Source organism: Castor canadensis, chromosome 16 (genome assembly GCF_047511655.1).
Source record: "Castor canadensis chromosome 16, mCasCan1.hap1v2, whole genome shotgun sequence".
Taxonomy (NCBI): domain Eukaryota; kingdom Metazoa; phylum Chordata; class Mammalia; order Rodentia; family Castoridae; genus Castor; species Castor canadensis.
The window spans coordinates 17,239,005-17,254,973 of record NC_133401.1 but is presented as its reverse complement, the minus strand read 5'-3'; the positions used below and the strand labels follow the sequence as shown (position 1 = coordinate 17,254,973).

The following is a 15,969-nucleotide window of genomic DNA, read 5'->3' as shown; positions in this document are numbered from 1 at the left end:
AGATCCCCATCTTGACAGGAAAAGCTGGGCATGGTGGCACATGTCTGTCATCCTAGCAACGGTGGGAAGTATAAATAGGATTGTGGTTCAGGCCAGCATTGTCAAAAAGTGAGACCTATCACCAAATAAACAGAGCAAAAAGGACTGGAGGTGTGGCTCTGGTGATAGAGCACCTGCTTAGCAAGAGTGAGGCTATGAGTTCAAACCCCAATACCACACACACACACAAAAAGAAAGAAAAGGAAAGTAAAAACAAGCAAATAAAACAAACAAAAACTAACCCCCACACACAAGTAAATAGGATGATTACAAATAGTTTAAATTCTCTGGAGCAAAAGGTACAGGCTACTAGGAGAGAAAAATGGGTATTTGAGCTGAGCCTGGCAGGATGAGTGGGTATGGCTCAGGAGAAAGGGGAGGGGGGATAAGAGAAAAGCATTCTGGGTAGGGAAACTGCATGTGCAAAGGCCCTGGGGTTTGGAGAGTGAGTGGGAAGGGGAGGGAGGCAGGAGTTTGCAGGGCCTGGAGTTTTCTGTTAAGGAAAAGGGTGGACATGAATTGATTTGCATTTCAGACACCTCCCTGCTCTGGGAAAAGCACTAAGGCTTTGGGAGTTGGTGCTATGTCCTGTAAGATAACCGTCAAAGAAAAGCTTTTATTGTAACCTTTTTTATTCCCCCCAGTGCTGGGGTGGAACCCAGAGCCTTGTGAATGCTAGGCAGGTGCTCTACCACTGAGCCACGTCTCTGGCCCCTCTCACTCTGTCTTGTGATAACATGCTGCTCTCTCCACTCATCACAGTGTTTTCATTGATGTTCCTGCATTCCTTTTTTTTTTTTTGGCAGTACTGGAATTTGAACTCAAGGCCTCACACTTGCTGGGTAGGCACTCTACCACTTAAGACAGCTGTGTGTGTGTGTGTGTGTGTGTGTGTGTGTGTGTTGGGCATTTTTTTGTGTGTATGGTACTGCGGTTCGAACTCAGGGTCTACACCTTGAGCCCCTCTACCAGTTTTTTTTTTGTGTGATGGGTTTTTTCGAGATAGGGTCTCTTGAACTAATTGTCTAGGTCTGGCTTTGAATTGCATGAGCCACCGTCATCCAGTGAAAAAAACCTATAATTTTACCACTGCATCCCTATTTGAATTACTAAAATTAAAAAAAAAAAACAGCTGGGTATGGTACCACACATCTGTAATCCCAGCACTCAGGAGGCAGAGGCAGGAGAATCATGTGAGTTACATAGCAAAACCCTGTCTCAAAATACCAACAAAAGAGCAATGAGAAAGCAAAGATACCCAGCAACATGAAATGCTGTTGAGGAGGACCAAGTGGGACTCTCACACTTTGCAGGCAAGGCACTCTGCAAACCAGTGACCCGGCTCCTTAAGAAGTTAAACATACACTTCCCATATGACCCACCCAGTCCACTCTAAGATGTTTACCCAGGGAAATGAAAACGTGTGACCTCATGAAATCCCATATGGGAATGTTTACAGTAGCTCTTTTCACAATCACTCAAAATAGAAAATAGCCCAAAGTTCTCCAGATGGTGAGTGAATAAATAAAGTGGGGTCCATTCACACCGCGGAAGGCTGACATTAAAAAGGAACTTGGGGTGGGGGGACAAGGGATGGCGATGAGGGGTGAATAAGATCAAAGTACAAGCCAGGTGCTGGTGGCTCACGCCTGTAATCCTAGCTACTTGGGAGGCTGAGATTGGGAGGATGGAGGTTTAAGGCCAGCCTGGGCAAGTAGTTATTGAGACCCCCATCTTCAAAAAAAACCAGGAGTGGCTCAAGTGGTAGAGCACCTGCTTTGCAAGTGTGAAACCATGAGTTCAAACCCCAGTCCCACCAAAAAAGAAAAAAAAAAAAAAAACCCAAACCTCAAAGTACATTATATGAATGGTTGTAAAAGCATAATGAAACCATCATTTTGTACAATGAAAAAGAAACTACTGGTTCGCACCATGACATGGGTTATTTATTTTTTCTCTTTGACAGCACTGGGGTCAATTCCTGGCTTCAAGTTTGCTAGCGGGCATTGTACTGCTTCAGCCACTACAGCAATGGGTGATTTTCAAACACAGACAGTCCACGACTCACAGTGGTTCAACCGATTTTCAACTTTACAATGGTGAAAAAATGCATTAGAAACTGTTTGATTTTTTTTGTGGCACTGGGATTTGAACTCAGGGCCTTGTACTTGCTAGGCAGATGTGCTACCACTTGAACCACTGTGCCAGCACTGATTTTTTTTTTTTAACTTTTTTTGAGACAGGGTCTTGCTATATAGCCCAGACCGGTCTCAAATACATGAACCTATGCCTCAGCCTCCTAAGTGCTGGGATTACAGATGTGTGTCACCATGCCTGGTTATTCAATGCATTTTTGGCTTACAATATTTTCTCCTTACTGTAGGTTTATAGGGATGAAATCCTATATGGGTGGAGGTGCATGTGTATATCATGCTAAGAAAGGCAGACCCACAAGGCTGCATACTGCCTGCCTTCCTGTGTATGATATTCTAGAAAGGAAACAAACAATCCACCCTCCCACCCTGTCATGATCCCATTACATTTCTTTCTTCCTTTTTGATTTTTTGGAAGTAGTATGGTTTGAACTCAGGGCCTCACACTTGCTAGGCAGGCACTGTATGACTTGAGCCACTCCACCAGCCCTATTTTGTAATGGCTTTTTCAAGATAGGGTCTCATGAGCTATTTGCCCAGGCTGGCTTTGAACCACGATCCTCCTGATCTCTGCCTCCTGAGTAGCTAGGAGTACAGGTGTGAGTCATTGGTGCCCACCTGCATTTCTTATTTTAACTTTTAGAGTCCTTTCTTACTTTTTCCCCTATTTTTTTTAGTCTCTTTTCTTTCTTTCCTTCCTTCCTTCTTTCTCTTTCCTTCCTTCCTCCCTCTTTCCTTCCTTCTCTCGCTCTGTCTCTCTCTTTCTCTGACAGGGCCTCACTATGTAGCCCAAGCTGGCCTTGAACTCCTAACCATCCTGCCTCTGCCTCCCAAGTGCTGACATTACAGGCGTCAGCCATCACGCCTCATGCCTCACTTTTGACTTCTTTTTTTAAAAAAAAATTAAAAAATTTATTTATTTTTCAGGGCTGGGGATGGAACCTAGGGCCTTGTGCATCCTAGGCAAGCACTTTACCATCCAGCTCCAGGGTCCTTTTCAATTTAAATGATCAGCACACACGAGTACATGTAGGTGTGTGTGCACACACATGGCCACACACACGTGCATATGCACACTTCCACACGCAATCACATGCATGCTCGTGTGCAAAGACTAGACCCACACACACACCAACCCCGTGCCCCTCTGCTCACCTGATCAGGAAGTGGACACAGACAATGCTCTCCGATTGGGGACCCCGGCCCCCTGACACCACTGTGGCCTGGGTCTGAGTCCACAGGTAGCCACCACTCCGAGCCAGGAAGCGGTACTGCCCGGTTACTGCCTGGCCCTTGGTCAGCACTGAGGAAGTGAGGAAGGGGTCAGGGCCACAGAACGGGCACCTGGGCAGAGGAGGCTCTGGAGACTGGAGTTGGGTATGAGGGGACTGGGGAGGAAAAGATTCCTTGGAGCTTGGGTTGGGAATCAGGAGCTGGTGTGGGGTGGGGAAGGGGAGGCTCCCTGGGGTGTAGGCAGCTGAGGCCACATGGCAGCTGGCTCCAGCCCATGCATTTGGGTCACATACAGGTGTGGATGCTCCTGCTGACTGCATCTGAATCCAACGCATGGATGTACTCATAGGCAGAACAGCCAATCAGGTCGTCAGGGCTGTAGCCAGCAACCTCTGCAATCCTGGGTGCAGTGGAGGGGGTTGGGTCAGGGCTGAGGTGGAGAGAAGGGGCAGGGGACACAGGAACAAAGCCAGCAAAATGAGAGACAAGGTTGTAACAAAGTGGAAGGGAGAGAGTGAGAAATGCAAGAGAAACCAGGCGTGCACACCTGCTATCCCAGCTACTCAGGAGGCAGAGGTAGGAGAATTGAGAGTTTGGGTCATCCCAGGCAAAGGTAGCAAGATCCAATCTCAAAAACAACGTAAGAGCCAGGTGTGGAGGCTCATGCCTATCATCCCAGCTACTCAGGAGGTGGAGATTGGTAGGATCCTGGGTTGAAGCCTGGGCAAAAAGTTTGAGATCCTCATCTCACCCAGTAGCTGGGCATGTTGATACACACCTGTCACCCCAGCCACATGGGAAACATAAATAGGAGGATCGTGGGCCAGGTAGGTTCTGGCATAAAAAAACCCATGAGATCCTATTCCAAAAATAACTGAGCAAAAAGGGCTGGGGGTGTGGTTCAAGTGCTTGCCTGGCATGAGGGAGGCCTTGGGTTCAATCCCAGTACAAAACAAACAACAAAACCCCCTAATAATCAAGAGACACTTCTATCATGCTCTGCACTAGACCAAAGGGGTAGGGGCCGTTAGTTTGTCTACGGGACAGTTGAGAAAACTGCAGCAGCACAGAGAGGTGAAGTCACCTGGACAGGGACACAGAGCCAGGATTGAAACCCAAGCTGTTTCTGAACATGACTTCACGAAAAGGAGGGGGGGAAAAAAAAAAAAGGAAGAGGGGGAAGGAAGGGCAGAGAGGAGAAAGTAAAAGTGATGAAAGGGTAGAGAAAAAATAAATCACAGTAGTTTATGGAGTGGGTATCCTGCATGCTGGGTACCATATTAACTGTAACACGTGCATTGACTCTTTTAAGAAAAGCAACAGGAAGTGTGGTGGTGCACACCTGTAATCCTTGTGACAGGAGGGTCAGAAGTTAAAGGCCAGCCTGGGTCAGGACTCTGTCCAACCCCTCCCCCCAAAAAAAAACCAAAAATGAAACTCAACAAAGAGACAGAGAAGGAAACAGTAAGAGAAAGGGAGGGGAGAGATAGAGAGAGAGAGAGAGAGAGAGAGAGAGAGAGAGAGAGAGAGAGAGAGAGAGAGAAAGAGAGAGAATGAGAGATAAAAAGGAAAAAGGCCCACAGAGAATTCAGAGTCAGGCGGACCCTCTCAGAGAGAGACAGTAACAGAGGGAGAAAGAGAGATAGATGGGGGTGGGGGTGGAGGCAGAGCCAGTGCTTTGGAACAGAGGGAAGAGGGGCAGCTGCGTGGGCCATGGGCCCCCTCCCACCTGTCATCACAGTAAGTGAACTTCATGTCCAGGCTGTGGCGGCTGAGGAAGGCCCCCCGGCCCAGCGGGGGCTCCAGACTGCCCGGATGGGGGATGGCTTCACAGATGAGCACCAGACATTGTAGAGGGGGCTCTGAGCGGGGGCTTCCAGCGGGGGACGTCTGTGCGGGGGGCTTGTAGGCTCTCATATGTCCAGAGCAGTGCAGCACCTGAGGGCAGAATGGGGGGGGGGTCGTGCACCTGGGCCTGGGGCTGCCTGTGGAGCTGGAGCCATGCCTCTGGGCAGCTGGGAAGAAATCTCGGAGGACTCCACAGAGTGTGCTGGGGAGCTCTGAGGACCCCGATTCCATCCTTACGGAGGCCTCCCAGCCCCAGGCACAGGGACACCCAAGCTCCCAGGTGCCCTTTGGTTCTCCTAGACCCAGCCTGAAGGAGCACCGCGGGATCCAACGCCCAGAAGAACCAACTCCACCCAACTAGGAGACGTTCTGGGGCCGGGGCAGGCCCCGCCCCCCAGCCAGGGCCCCGCCCCACCCCCGGCCCCGCCCCTTGGTCAGGCTCGGTTCAAAGCCGGGCTCTGCCCCAGGCCAAGCCCCCAGCCAAGGCTCCGCCCCCGCCCAGGCTCCGCCCCCGCCCACCTTCCAGGTGGCCGCCTTGAGATTGAGGGTGCGCCCGCGGCTGGTGAGGGTGCTCTTCATGCGTAAGGAAAAGCACCGCTCCGTGGGGGCCTCCGGCTTCTTGGATAGGCCTGGGGAGGCACGGGGATGGCACAGGTCACCGGACAGCTGCCCAAGGCCCAGTGCCCTCCATCACCTGGCTGCTAAGGATCCCTGGCACGATTCCCAAAGTTGGGACCTGGAACCCCAGGGGTAGGTAAGGTTGCATCGCCTCAAACCCTACAGCAAGGCCATTTCTCGTCTTCTGTTTCCTTGGTGCCATGGGGACATGCTGAGGCAAGGCGGCAGGGCCGGCAGGGCACTCACTGGGACTGGGGGTCAGGGCGTCTTGCAGCTCCTCTTGGTCGCAGGGATGGATGAAATCAAATATACTGTGTCCGATGAGCTCCAGCTGCGGGGAGGGGCAGAGCCAAGCAGTGGAGGGAGGACAAGCTGACCAGGGCCCCAGCCCACCTCCTGCTTCCCCCCACCATCGCCTCTGCCCCAATTCATGAACCTGGGCTACTCCACTGATCTCCCCAACCACTCACTCACTCATCCATCCATCCACCCACTCATCCACCCATCCATCCATCCACTTATACATTCACTTATTCACTTACATATTCACTCCCTCCTTTTTTCCCTTGCTCACCCATTCACTCACCCATTCACTCACTCATCCATCCGTTCATTCACACAATCATTTACTAACTCATTCATTCATTTCCTCATTCACCCATTCAGTCACTCACTTGTCTCTCTATCCATTCATTAACTCAATCATTTATTCACTCACTCACTCATTCATTTGCTCACTCATTTGTTCCCTCACTCACCCCCTCATTCATCACTTGCCCATTTGCTCACTCATCCATCCATTCACTCACTCATTCATCCACTCATATTCACTCACTCATTCCTCATTCACTCATTCATCAAATATCCAATCACTCATCCATTTGTTCACTCATTTATTTACTCACTCACCCATTTATTCACTCATTCTCACATTGGGTCACTCATTTATCCACTCATCACTTATAGTCACTCACTTATTCACACTCATTCATCCACTCACTCACTCACTTATTCACTCATTCACCCATTCACTCATTCACTCATTCATTCGCTCACATTCACTCATGCACTTACTCACTGAGGAACCATTTATTCAGCACCTACTATTTAATAGGTCTTCTTCTTTTTTGGTGGTATTGGGGTTTGAACACAGGGCCTCACACTTGCTAGGCAGGCGCTCTATTGCCAGAGCCACTCCCTCAACCCCAGGCCCTCTTCTCCCATCCAAGTACTAACTAGGCCCCACCCTGCTTAGCTTCTGAGATCAGACAAGATCAGGCGTGTTCAGGGTGGTATGGCCATAGACCCCCAGGTCCTCTTCTAACTGTAGGGACACATCAGTGACCCCATAGACAGATCCTTGCCTTACGGACCTTACCGGCTAGTGTGTGTGTGTTTGTGTGTGTGTGTGTGACAGACAATAAACAAACAACATAAAATAACACCACCACAATGAGTAACAAAGACAGCAACTCAAGCAGGGTCGGCAGGGTGATGCAATGATGGGATGTCATTTTAGGGAGTGTGGTCCTGGATAGTTTCTTTGATGAGGTGACATTTTAAAAAATTGCTGAACAGTTGGGAGGTTGAAGCAGGAGGATTGCAATTTTGCATCCTGGGCTACATAGAAAGACCTTGTCTCAAACAAACAACAAATAAAAACTGGTAAACAAAGCAGGTGAGATGCCCTTGTGGCTCCCAGGAGTAAGAGTGAGAGCAGGAAGTGCAAAGGCCCTGAGGTGAGTCACACCTATTGGGCAGGCTCAAGACCCCACTACTTGTTTTGTTTAGGAGATGAACCTGATCCCCCCACTCTTCTTCCTCCTCCTCTCTTACTCTCTCCCATCTTTCCTCCTCTTCTTTCTTCTTCTTTGTCCTCATCCTCCTCCTTCTTCTCCCTCTCTCTCTTCCCCTCTCCTCCCTCCCTCTTTTACTCAGTCTGGAGGTTTGAAATCAGGGCCTTGTGCTTGCTAGCAGGGCACTGTACCACTTGAGTCCCGCCCCCAGCACTTTTTGCTTTAGTTATTCTTTGAATAGGGACTCACATTTATACCAGGCTGGCTTAGACAGTGATCCTCCTATTTATGCTTCCCACCTAGCTGAGATGACAGGCACGCACCACCAGACCCAGCTTTGTTGACAGAGAGCTGGCAGAGACAGGCATTTTGCCTGAGCTGGTTTCAAACTGCAATCTTTCCTGATATCTGACTCCCAAGTAGCTAGGATTACAGGTGAGGGCCACAGTGTCTGGCCTCTTCCATTTTTTGAGATGACTGGCCAAAAACTTTGGATCCTCCTGCCTCAACCCCCAAGTGCTGGAATTACAGGTGTGCACCACCACACCTGGCTCCCATGAGGGATCTTTCTAAAATATAAACCTGATTCCCTTTGATACAACTTTCCACCCCTATTTAAAATTGTCCCATAGCTTCCACTATACCCTGATCCAGCAGAATAAACTTTATTTCCCCAAAGGGCTCTGTTATCTCACCTCTGGGCTTTTGCATCTCTACCATCCTCACTGGTTCACTGGTCAAAGGATTATTTCCCATAATCCTTTGAATAGTTAAGTCCTTCAGGTTTTAGCTCAGATTTTTCTTTCTCCAGGAAGCCCCAGTTCCACCCCTTTCCCAGACTGGTTCACATACTGCCCTCCTCCTGGCTTTCCCACAGCCTTAGGCGGTCTGATCTCAGCCCTAGCCATTCTGCATCTTGCTACCTGTGACACACCTTTCTCCCCTTCTGTGCTGTGAATCCCATAAAGGCAGAGATAAGGCTATGCCACAGTGTCCCCAGCATCTCCAGAACTGGGCCAAGCACAAAGCAGGCAGCTTACCTGACTGAGGCCCAGGTGCTTGCTAACATTTTCTGACAGGTAAGCCATGTCTCCCTCCGTGGTGAGCACCATCACGAAGCCCTCCAGGGCCTTCAGGTAGCACGAATCCAGTGGTTCACCCCCTGATCCCACCTGGTTCCACTCTCCTGGTGCCCAGGGTGTGGGGGGGGGTGGGGACGTCTCTGGTCAGTTGTGGGCCCACTTTGGCACATCGCCTTCTGCCTGTCCTCACTCAGAGGAACTTAGAGATATGCCCAAGAGAGTGGGGACACAAGCTAGTGACTTGGAGTCCCAAGGGAAGAGGGCAGGACCACCAAGCTATGGAATTAGGAGCAGGACTTCCCAGGGAACAGAATTCTAAGGAAATAAGGAACCCCTAGAGGAACAGAATTCCAAGTGGGTAGACCTCTTAGGAGGACAGGATTCTAAGAAGACAGAATGTCAGAGACTAGGGTCTGGGACAGTTGGAATTCTAGGGGTGAGGAGCCAGCTTCCCAGAATTCTTGGAGGGCAGGACCTTTCAAATGGGCAGATTTCTAAGAGTAGGGACCATCAGGGGACAGAATTCTAATAGGGAAAAGCCTCCCAGAGGCTTTTCTATGGGGTGGGGAAGTCTAATGGCAGAGCCTGCCTGAGGATAGGAGGACTTTTTGTCCATAATAAAATCTTTTCAAGGTCCTTGGTTCCAAGGTGTGTGTGTGTGTGTGTGTGTGTGTGTGTGTGTGTGTGTGTGTATGTGTGTCTGTAATTGTTTTAACTGGATGGAGATTCAAAGGGATGGCTGCTAAGGGAACTATCGAGAGGACTACAGAGGATGGGGGGGAAAGAGGGACTTTCGAGGAATTAAAAATTGGGCAGGAGAGCCTCCATGGCTATTTTTAATAAGCAGACAGAGCAAGACCTAAGAAAGTCTCCTAGGGAACAAATCTAAGAGGAGAAGGCCTCTGGGAGACAGCTGGCCTCAGAGTTCTAAGGGGGCGGGCCTTCCCAAAGGCGTGTCCCAAGGGGCAGAGCCTCTCCCACGATAGACTATCAAAGGGGCGGGACTCCCAAGAATAATGGACTCCGATTGGCCCGGCACTAGAAGAGGCGTGGCCTCAGTGGTCTAACAGGGCAGGCCTTCCCACAGGCGCATTCCAAGGGGGGTGGAGCCTCACACATGATAGACTATCAAAGGGGCGGGACTCCCAAGAATAATGGGCTCCGATTGGCCCAGCATTAGAAGAGGCGTGGCCTCAGAGGTCTAAAGGGGCGGACCTTCCCAAGGGCGCATCCTGAGGGGGGCGGAGCCTCACACATGATAGACTATCAAAGGGAAGGGACTCCCAAGAATGGGTTCCAATTGGCCCAGCACTAGAAGAAGCGTGGCCTCAGCGGCGGACCTTCCCAAGGGCGCATTCCAAGGGGGCGGGGCCTCACATGGTAGACTACTGAGGGGCGGGACTCCTAAGAATAATGGGCTTCGATTGGTCCAGCAGTAGAAGAGGCGTGACCTCACCAAGAGAAGCGATTCCAGGGAGGTGGGGCTCCGCCAGGAAGACTTCCCAGGGGCTGGGGGGCATTCGGGGGCGGGGCTCACCTGCGGCGCAGAGGCGGTGCATGCGCAGGTAGCTGATGGTGAGGCGCATGATGGAAGCCTTGTCCAGGTGCGCGCTGACGCCGCGCGCGAAGGGCAGCGTGTGCGCCAGCTGGTACAGCACCTCGGTCTCCTGGCTGCGCCGGCTGCGAGCGGCATCCCGGGACTTCTCCTTGCGCAGCTCGGTGCTGGACCTGCGGGCATGGGCATCGTTGACAGGCGGCGTCCCCGGGAGGGAAAGAGCTGGATGGCACAAGCACACGAGGGCAGGCATGGCCACTTGGGGCCCAGGCTCCTCTGCTCGCTGTGTGGCCCCCGCTAGTTCTCCGCGCTCTCTGGGCCTGGGAGGTTACCCTCGGGAGCCCCTCCTAGCCCTGGATTTTATCTGTCCTCCTACCAGTGCATGCTGTCTCTTTTCTCCAAGTGGTGCCGTGGGCCGCTCTGTCCCCTCTCTGACTTATCTGCAGTTTATTTCCCAAGCTAGGGACTCCTGGGGGACAGGGAGGCCCCCTGGTGGGAAGGGGCTGGCTGTTTGGCCCGGGGCCATAGGAAGGAGGGCGAATGAAGATCAGCAAGCCTCCCAAGTCTCCTTCCTTGCCCTTTTCCCTCCTCAGCTGAGCTGAGGCCTCTTGGAGCAGAGATATCTCAGTCTGACGATGTACGTCAGGGGCCTTAAGAGGGGCAGGGCCCCACCAGGGTGACACAGCAAACCAACCCCAGGATAGCCTTTAATGCACTTCAAATACCTGAATTTTGCTAGTGGGGTCGGGATGGGGGATGAGAGCTGTTTTATCCCAAATATCTGCCACTAATCTACTTTTAATATTACATCAGTTTCCGTGCCACCCTGGGAACCCATTTAATGCTCAGACAACCCTACAAGGAAGTTCGTAACATTATCCCCAATGAACAGAGGAGGAAGGTGAGGCCAGAGAGGTGCAACGCTCGCCATAAATAGCAAAGCTAGGGTTTGAACACCGTCTGCCTGAACTCTTTTAATTCTTAAAGCCAAGTTTTAGAACTTCGTTTCTACCATTGGCTTCAGATTCAAACTCCAGGCCTGTCTGAATCCAAATTCAAGAGTATTTTATGTCTACTATTGAAATATAGATGTGTGTCACCATGCCCAGTCATATCTACTTTTCTAATATTTCTAAAAAAAAAATCATGATAAACGTTTTGGGCCTGGTACCTTGGACATTTCACAAAGGGGAAGCTGAGGCTCTGAAAGGCGAAGTTCTTTGCTCAAGAAGTCACAAAGTGGGTTGGCAGAGTAGCTCAAATGGTAGAGTGCCTGCCTAGCAAAGTGTGAGTCCCTGAGTTCAAACCCCAGCACCGCCAAAACAACAACAACAACAACAAAAATTAAGAAAGTCACAAAGCCAGTACCAGGCTGAGCTGGGATTTGAACTAGGCCGTGAGGTTCCAAAAGCCTCCAGTCTTTAATCCCCTCTTTGCAGACCCCTTGCCCCCAATCTCCCAAGCTAAACGTCTAGGAGAGACTGTCCCTTCCTAAATTCAGAGAGCAGAGGCCATTCTTGGGATCGCATTGACCCCACTCCCAGGCAGGAGAGGTTTACAGAAGGAGATTTTTCCTGTCTGGTTGCAGAGGGGAAAAAAGCTCTTAGTGTAAGAGGGTGGGAGGTCCAGAAGCCAAGGGTTGGAGGAGACAAAGTATGGCCCCATCCCTTCCCTCTTGGCTGGTGGGGGCAGGGGCCACAGTCCTGCCTGTCCAGAGGACATTCCGTCCTGTTCTGTTCTGTTCCAGCCCTGTTTGTCTTCCTGCCCAGAGAGGGTGGGGGTGGGCGGGCCACACTGAGCTGGGGGCCCAGACACAGGGAACAGGGAGTGGGAAGAGGAACAGGGGGTGGGGCTGGCGCCCCACCTCCCAAGCAGCTGGGCTCTGTAATCCACTCCTCTTTAGGGGCAGGATTTCTTCCTCCATAGAAGGAGCCAGCTGGTGACTGCAGAGGGTCCCTCCTTCCAGCTTTCAGCCTGTTCTCCAGATGTTCTGGTGGGGCTCTCATTGGGGCTCTGGCCTTTCTGGCCTTTTTCAGTCAAACAGAGTGGGGGACCATTTTCTCTGGTCCAAGGTTCCAATCTTGGCTCCATTACTTATTAGCTGTGTGACTTTGGACAAGTTGCACAACCTCTCTGAGAATAGTAACAGCATGTGCCTCTTAGAGTCTTTTGAAGATGAAATGAGTTAATATAAATCAAGGACTTAGAAAACAAGGCCTGGCTATTTGGGTTAGTGCTTAGTACAGGTTAAATTTGCTATTCTCTTTGTCCACCTTTCAGAGATGGAAGGTTTGGACATAGGAGCCTCTTGTGTACCAGTGTAACCTGTGGGCTTTGTCTGTGATGTGTTTTTACACAAGGACTTTGGGAGGATGACTAAATAACACTGTCCACGATAATAATAGCTTTGTTGTATTACACACTCATGAATGCTATTAAATCCTTATAACAACCTTATGGAGTAGGAGGAGGAGTCTCCCTTTAAAAAAGGTGGAAACAGCTGGGTGTGGCGGCCACGTCTGTAATTCTAACACTCAGGAAGGTGAGGCAGGAAGATCTTGAGTTTGAGGCCAGCTTGGGCTACATAAGACATTCTGGGTCAGCCTACATAGCTAAAGTAGAAACTGAGGCTCTGGGCATAGCTTCCCCAGCCCCAGTAAGGGGCACCCTCAGGGGCTCAGCTCTGCTCAGCTGCTTGTCAATTAATCTTTCCTTGTACCTGTTATCACCTTCCCAATTTTCCTGATGAGGAAGCAGGGCCCAGAGGGTGATGCAACCTGCCAGATGCCACATAGCATTCAGTGGCAGAACCAGGTCCATTTACTTCTGCTCAGAACTCTGACATGAACTCAGTTATTATACACCTATTGGGTGTCCAGACTCCCCACACCCCCACCCTCCCATCTATTGCTTTACTGACTCCTCATCTTGATCTGGGGTGTGGGAGGAGAAGACATGACTTCCATTTTCCAGGATATGGAGCTGGCGTCAGAGAGGCAATTACTGGCTTGAGGCCACACAGCCAGAAAGTGGAACTTGAACCCTGATTTTGGGGCATTTGTTCTAAAATGCCACACCTCTGGGGGTGTGCCACTTCTCAGGGGACCCCTGCTTTGTCCCTCTCTCCCTAGTGTCTCCAGTCCTTCCTCCTGCTCCACCACCACTGCCTCTGGATCTCCCCTGCTGGCCTCATGCCCAGCCTTGGTTCAGCCCCTTGGCACTCTGCCCAGTTTGGGACGTGCAGCTGGAACCCTGCCACCCTTCCTCGGTGTTCTAGCTGAGAACAGGGGGTGGGGCCAGGAGGCCCGGGGTGAGGCCTGGGAAGGGGGGGCTGGGGCATGGTGTTCCCCAGCTGGGAGGGAGAGAAGCTCACTTCTTTCCCACCCTGGAAAACATGCACCTAAGAGCAAAGGCTTAGCGAAAGTAGAGAGTCCCTGTCTCACATTTGGGGTTACTTCTGAACTTTATCTTCTAACTTTCAACTGGGTATTGGGTGGCCTTGCAAAACTTGTAGAGGATTTGGGGAAGGGGAATGTTAGGTTTATATGGCAGAGACCCCTTTTGTCACTACTCAGAGGTGCCCTGAGATACCCATGCAAGGTTTCAGTTGGAGAAGGGACTGGGAGACTCTGTAACCTTGACTTTGCTTGTTCCCTAGGACTTGGTAACCTGATCGGGTGCCAGTCCTTAAAGTCCTGTCTCCTTCAGGAACTCCTGCCTTGCATGGGCACTGGGGCACAGTGCCCATCATAGACTACCCAAGAACACCCCTGTGTGGTGTTGGGTAGCTGGAAGCCCAAACTGGAACAAGGGAAAGAGTCACAGGGGCATGGGAGCCCACTCACCATCATTAGGCTCCCCCTCTGGCTGTAGTGCCATTCAGGGGGTCCGGGAGGGGCCAGAGTGTGTGGCCGCAATCTCGGTGTGAGTTTTGAGTGGGTGTTCCGGTGGTGAAGACACCACCGGAAAGGGCTGGTCCGGGGTGGCGAGGTGGGAGCGCCCCAGCACAGCCAACAGGGGTTCCCACCCAGCCAAGAGGGGGTGCTGGGAGGGGCGGGGCCAGCGTTGGTTCAGAAAGGGTGAGATGGAGTTCCCTGGTGGGCTCAGAGCCAGGAATTGCAATAGAGTGGGAGAAGGGAAATCTAGGGGGACAAAAACATAGGGTGTGGATGGATCCAATCGGCCTGCGAAGTCAGGGAGGAGGGTAGGGGGTGAGGCTTGCTGGATGCTTCAGATTGGACAGGGAAAGCCAAGGACCTGGCACATTTCCTGGGGTCCTATGAGAGTCTGGCCAGATAGGACCCCTTGGCAGAGGTCGCAGAGCACAGGTTGCCTCTGCCCCTGCAGATCTGTACCTATTAGGAGGTGAATGTAGAAACACAGTTTTGCCCAGAAGGACCCCATAGTTGAGCCCATTGCTGGTGGGGAGGGGGGAGTCTCTCCCCTGGATCAGGGACAGCACCTCCCCAGAGGGTCTCCCCCAAATAAGACTTGGGTGGGGCCCTCGTCCCTCAGTACAAGGGACTGGGTGGGAACGGACAAGTAAGACTTTGGGAAGTGGGTGAAGTTGTTTCCCTGTTATTGAAAAGGGTGACCCTACTTTTTAAAAAGATACGAAAAGGCCCCTGGCAGATACAAAGCGTCCCAGGCAGTTCTTAGAGGGACCTTCTCTGCCTAGTTCTGGGGTTTGGGAGACTGTCAGGCAGGGTCCTATCTAAAGAAGTCTCCCTTCTGGAATTTAGGAGCTGAAACTCCAAGAGATTCTTCTATCTGGGAAGACTCAATTTTGGGGTATCCTGTAGGATCAAAAAGGCCTGATGGCATAGAACAGCTTCAATTCTGGGGTTTTGGAGGCCAGAGGGATCAATACATAGAGAGAAGAAAGCTGACCACAGAAGCCCGGGGACTGCTCAAACACAACCACCTCCAATGCCCGTGGGGACGTCTAGTTTTCCACCCACAACCAGGCGGGGAAGCGAACCTGGGATAGCAGGAAATCGGGAATCACTACCTCCCCCCCCCACCACACACACACACACACAAAGCCAGTTCTGGTGAGAGGGGCGAGACAGCCAGGGACGTGGGGAAATCCCGCACCCCTAGCAGTCCCCTAGGGTGGAGTGTGCGCCTCCAACCGTATGTCCAAATCTAGTGCACCCCCACAGCATAGGGGTCTCCAGAAGGAGAGCCCCCCAATTCTCATCACCCCTGTCTCCAAAGGCCATTACCTCGCTCGCTGCAGTCCCAGCGCCATGGCTCGCCCGCCGCTGCTCCCGAGCCCTCGGAGGCCCGGCGACCCCTCCCCTGGCCCTGCGAGCCCCCTCCCCAGCTCCGCCCCCGCCACGCCATTGGCTGCGCCACGCCCGGCCCGCGCCTCTGGTTGGAAGATGGGCCTGTCACTCTTAAGAAGGGGGCGGGACCAGAGGACAAGCCCTGGAACACTAAGGGTGGGGGGAATCCTGTGTAATACACACCCCCAGCCACGCCCCTCGCCGCGACTTCCTCAGCCCCGCGCGGGCACCGTCCGCAGGCCGCGCCTTGTCCCTAGCAGCTGAAGTCTCAGACTTAAACTTTTCTTTTCTTTTCTTTCTTTCTTTCTTTCTTCTTCTTCTTTCTTTTTTTCCGGTGCTGGGGTTTGAACTCAG

General features: G+C 51.7%; 1 protein-coding gene across 12 annotated transcripts in view; it reads right to left on the bottom strand.

Annotated features, from left to right (window-relative positions):
• Window positions 1–15,646, bottom strand: part of Hif3a (hypoxia inducible factor 3 subunit alpha) — a 33,058-nt gene extending 17,412 nt beyond the window's left edge. For 3 of the 12 annotated variants that reach the window (XR_012442636.1, XR_012442635.1, XM_074057751.1), the window contains exons 1-7: window positions 10,307–10,672; window positions 8,728–8,873; window positions 6,138–6,222; window positions 5,793–5,902; window positions 5,155–5,363; window positions 3,719–3,825; window positions 3,348–3,495 (exon numbers count right to left, since the gene is read on the bottom strand). Coding sequence is in view for 8 of the 12 variants with exons in the window: in XM_074057751.1 (XP_073913852.1) it covers window positions 3,348–3,495; window positions 3,719–3,825; window positions 5,155–5,363; window positions 5,793–5,902; window positions 6,138–6,222; window positions 8,728–8,873; window positions 10,307–10,577 (1,076 nt within the window). In the remaining 4 variants the exon portion in view is untranslated. Of the gene's footprint in view, window positions 1–3,347; window positions 3,496–3,718; window positions 3,826–5,154; window positions 5,364–5,792; window positions 5,903–6,137; window positions 6,223–8,727; window positions 8,874–10,306; window positions 10,674–10,700; window positions 15,520–15,552 lie in introns of those variants that run through there. The other 9 variants (XR_012442638.1, XR_012442637.1, XM_020170895.2 and 6 more) reach the window with 8 other exon arrangements.
• Window positions 15,647–15,969: the final 323 nt, after the last annotated feature.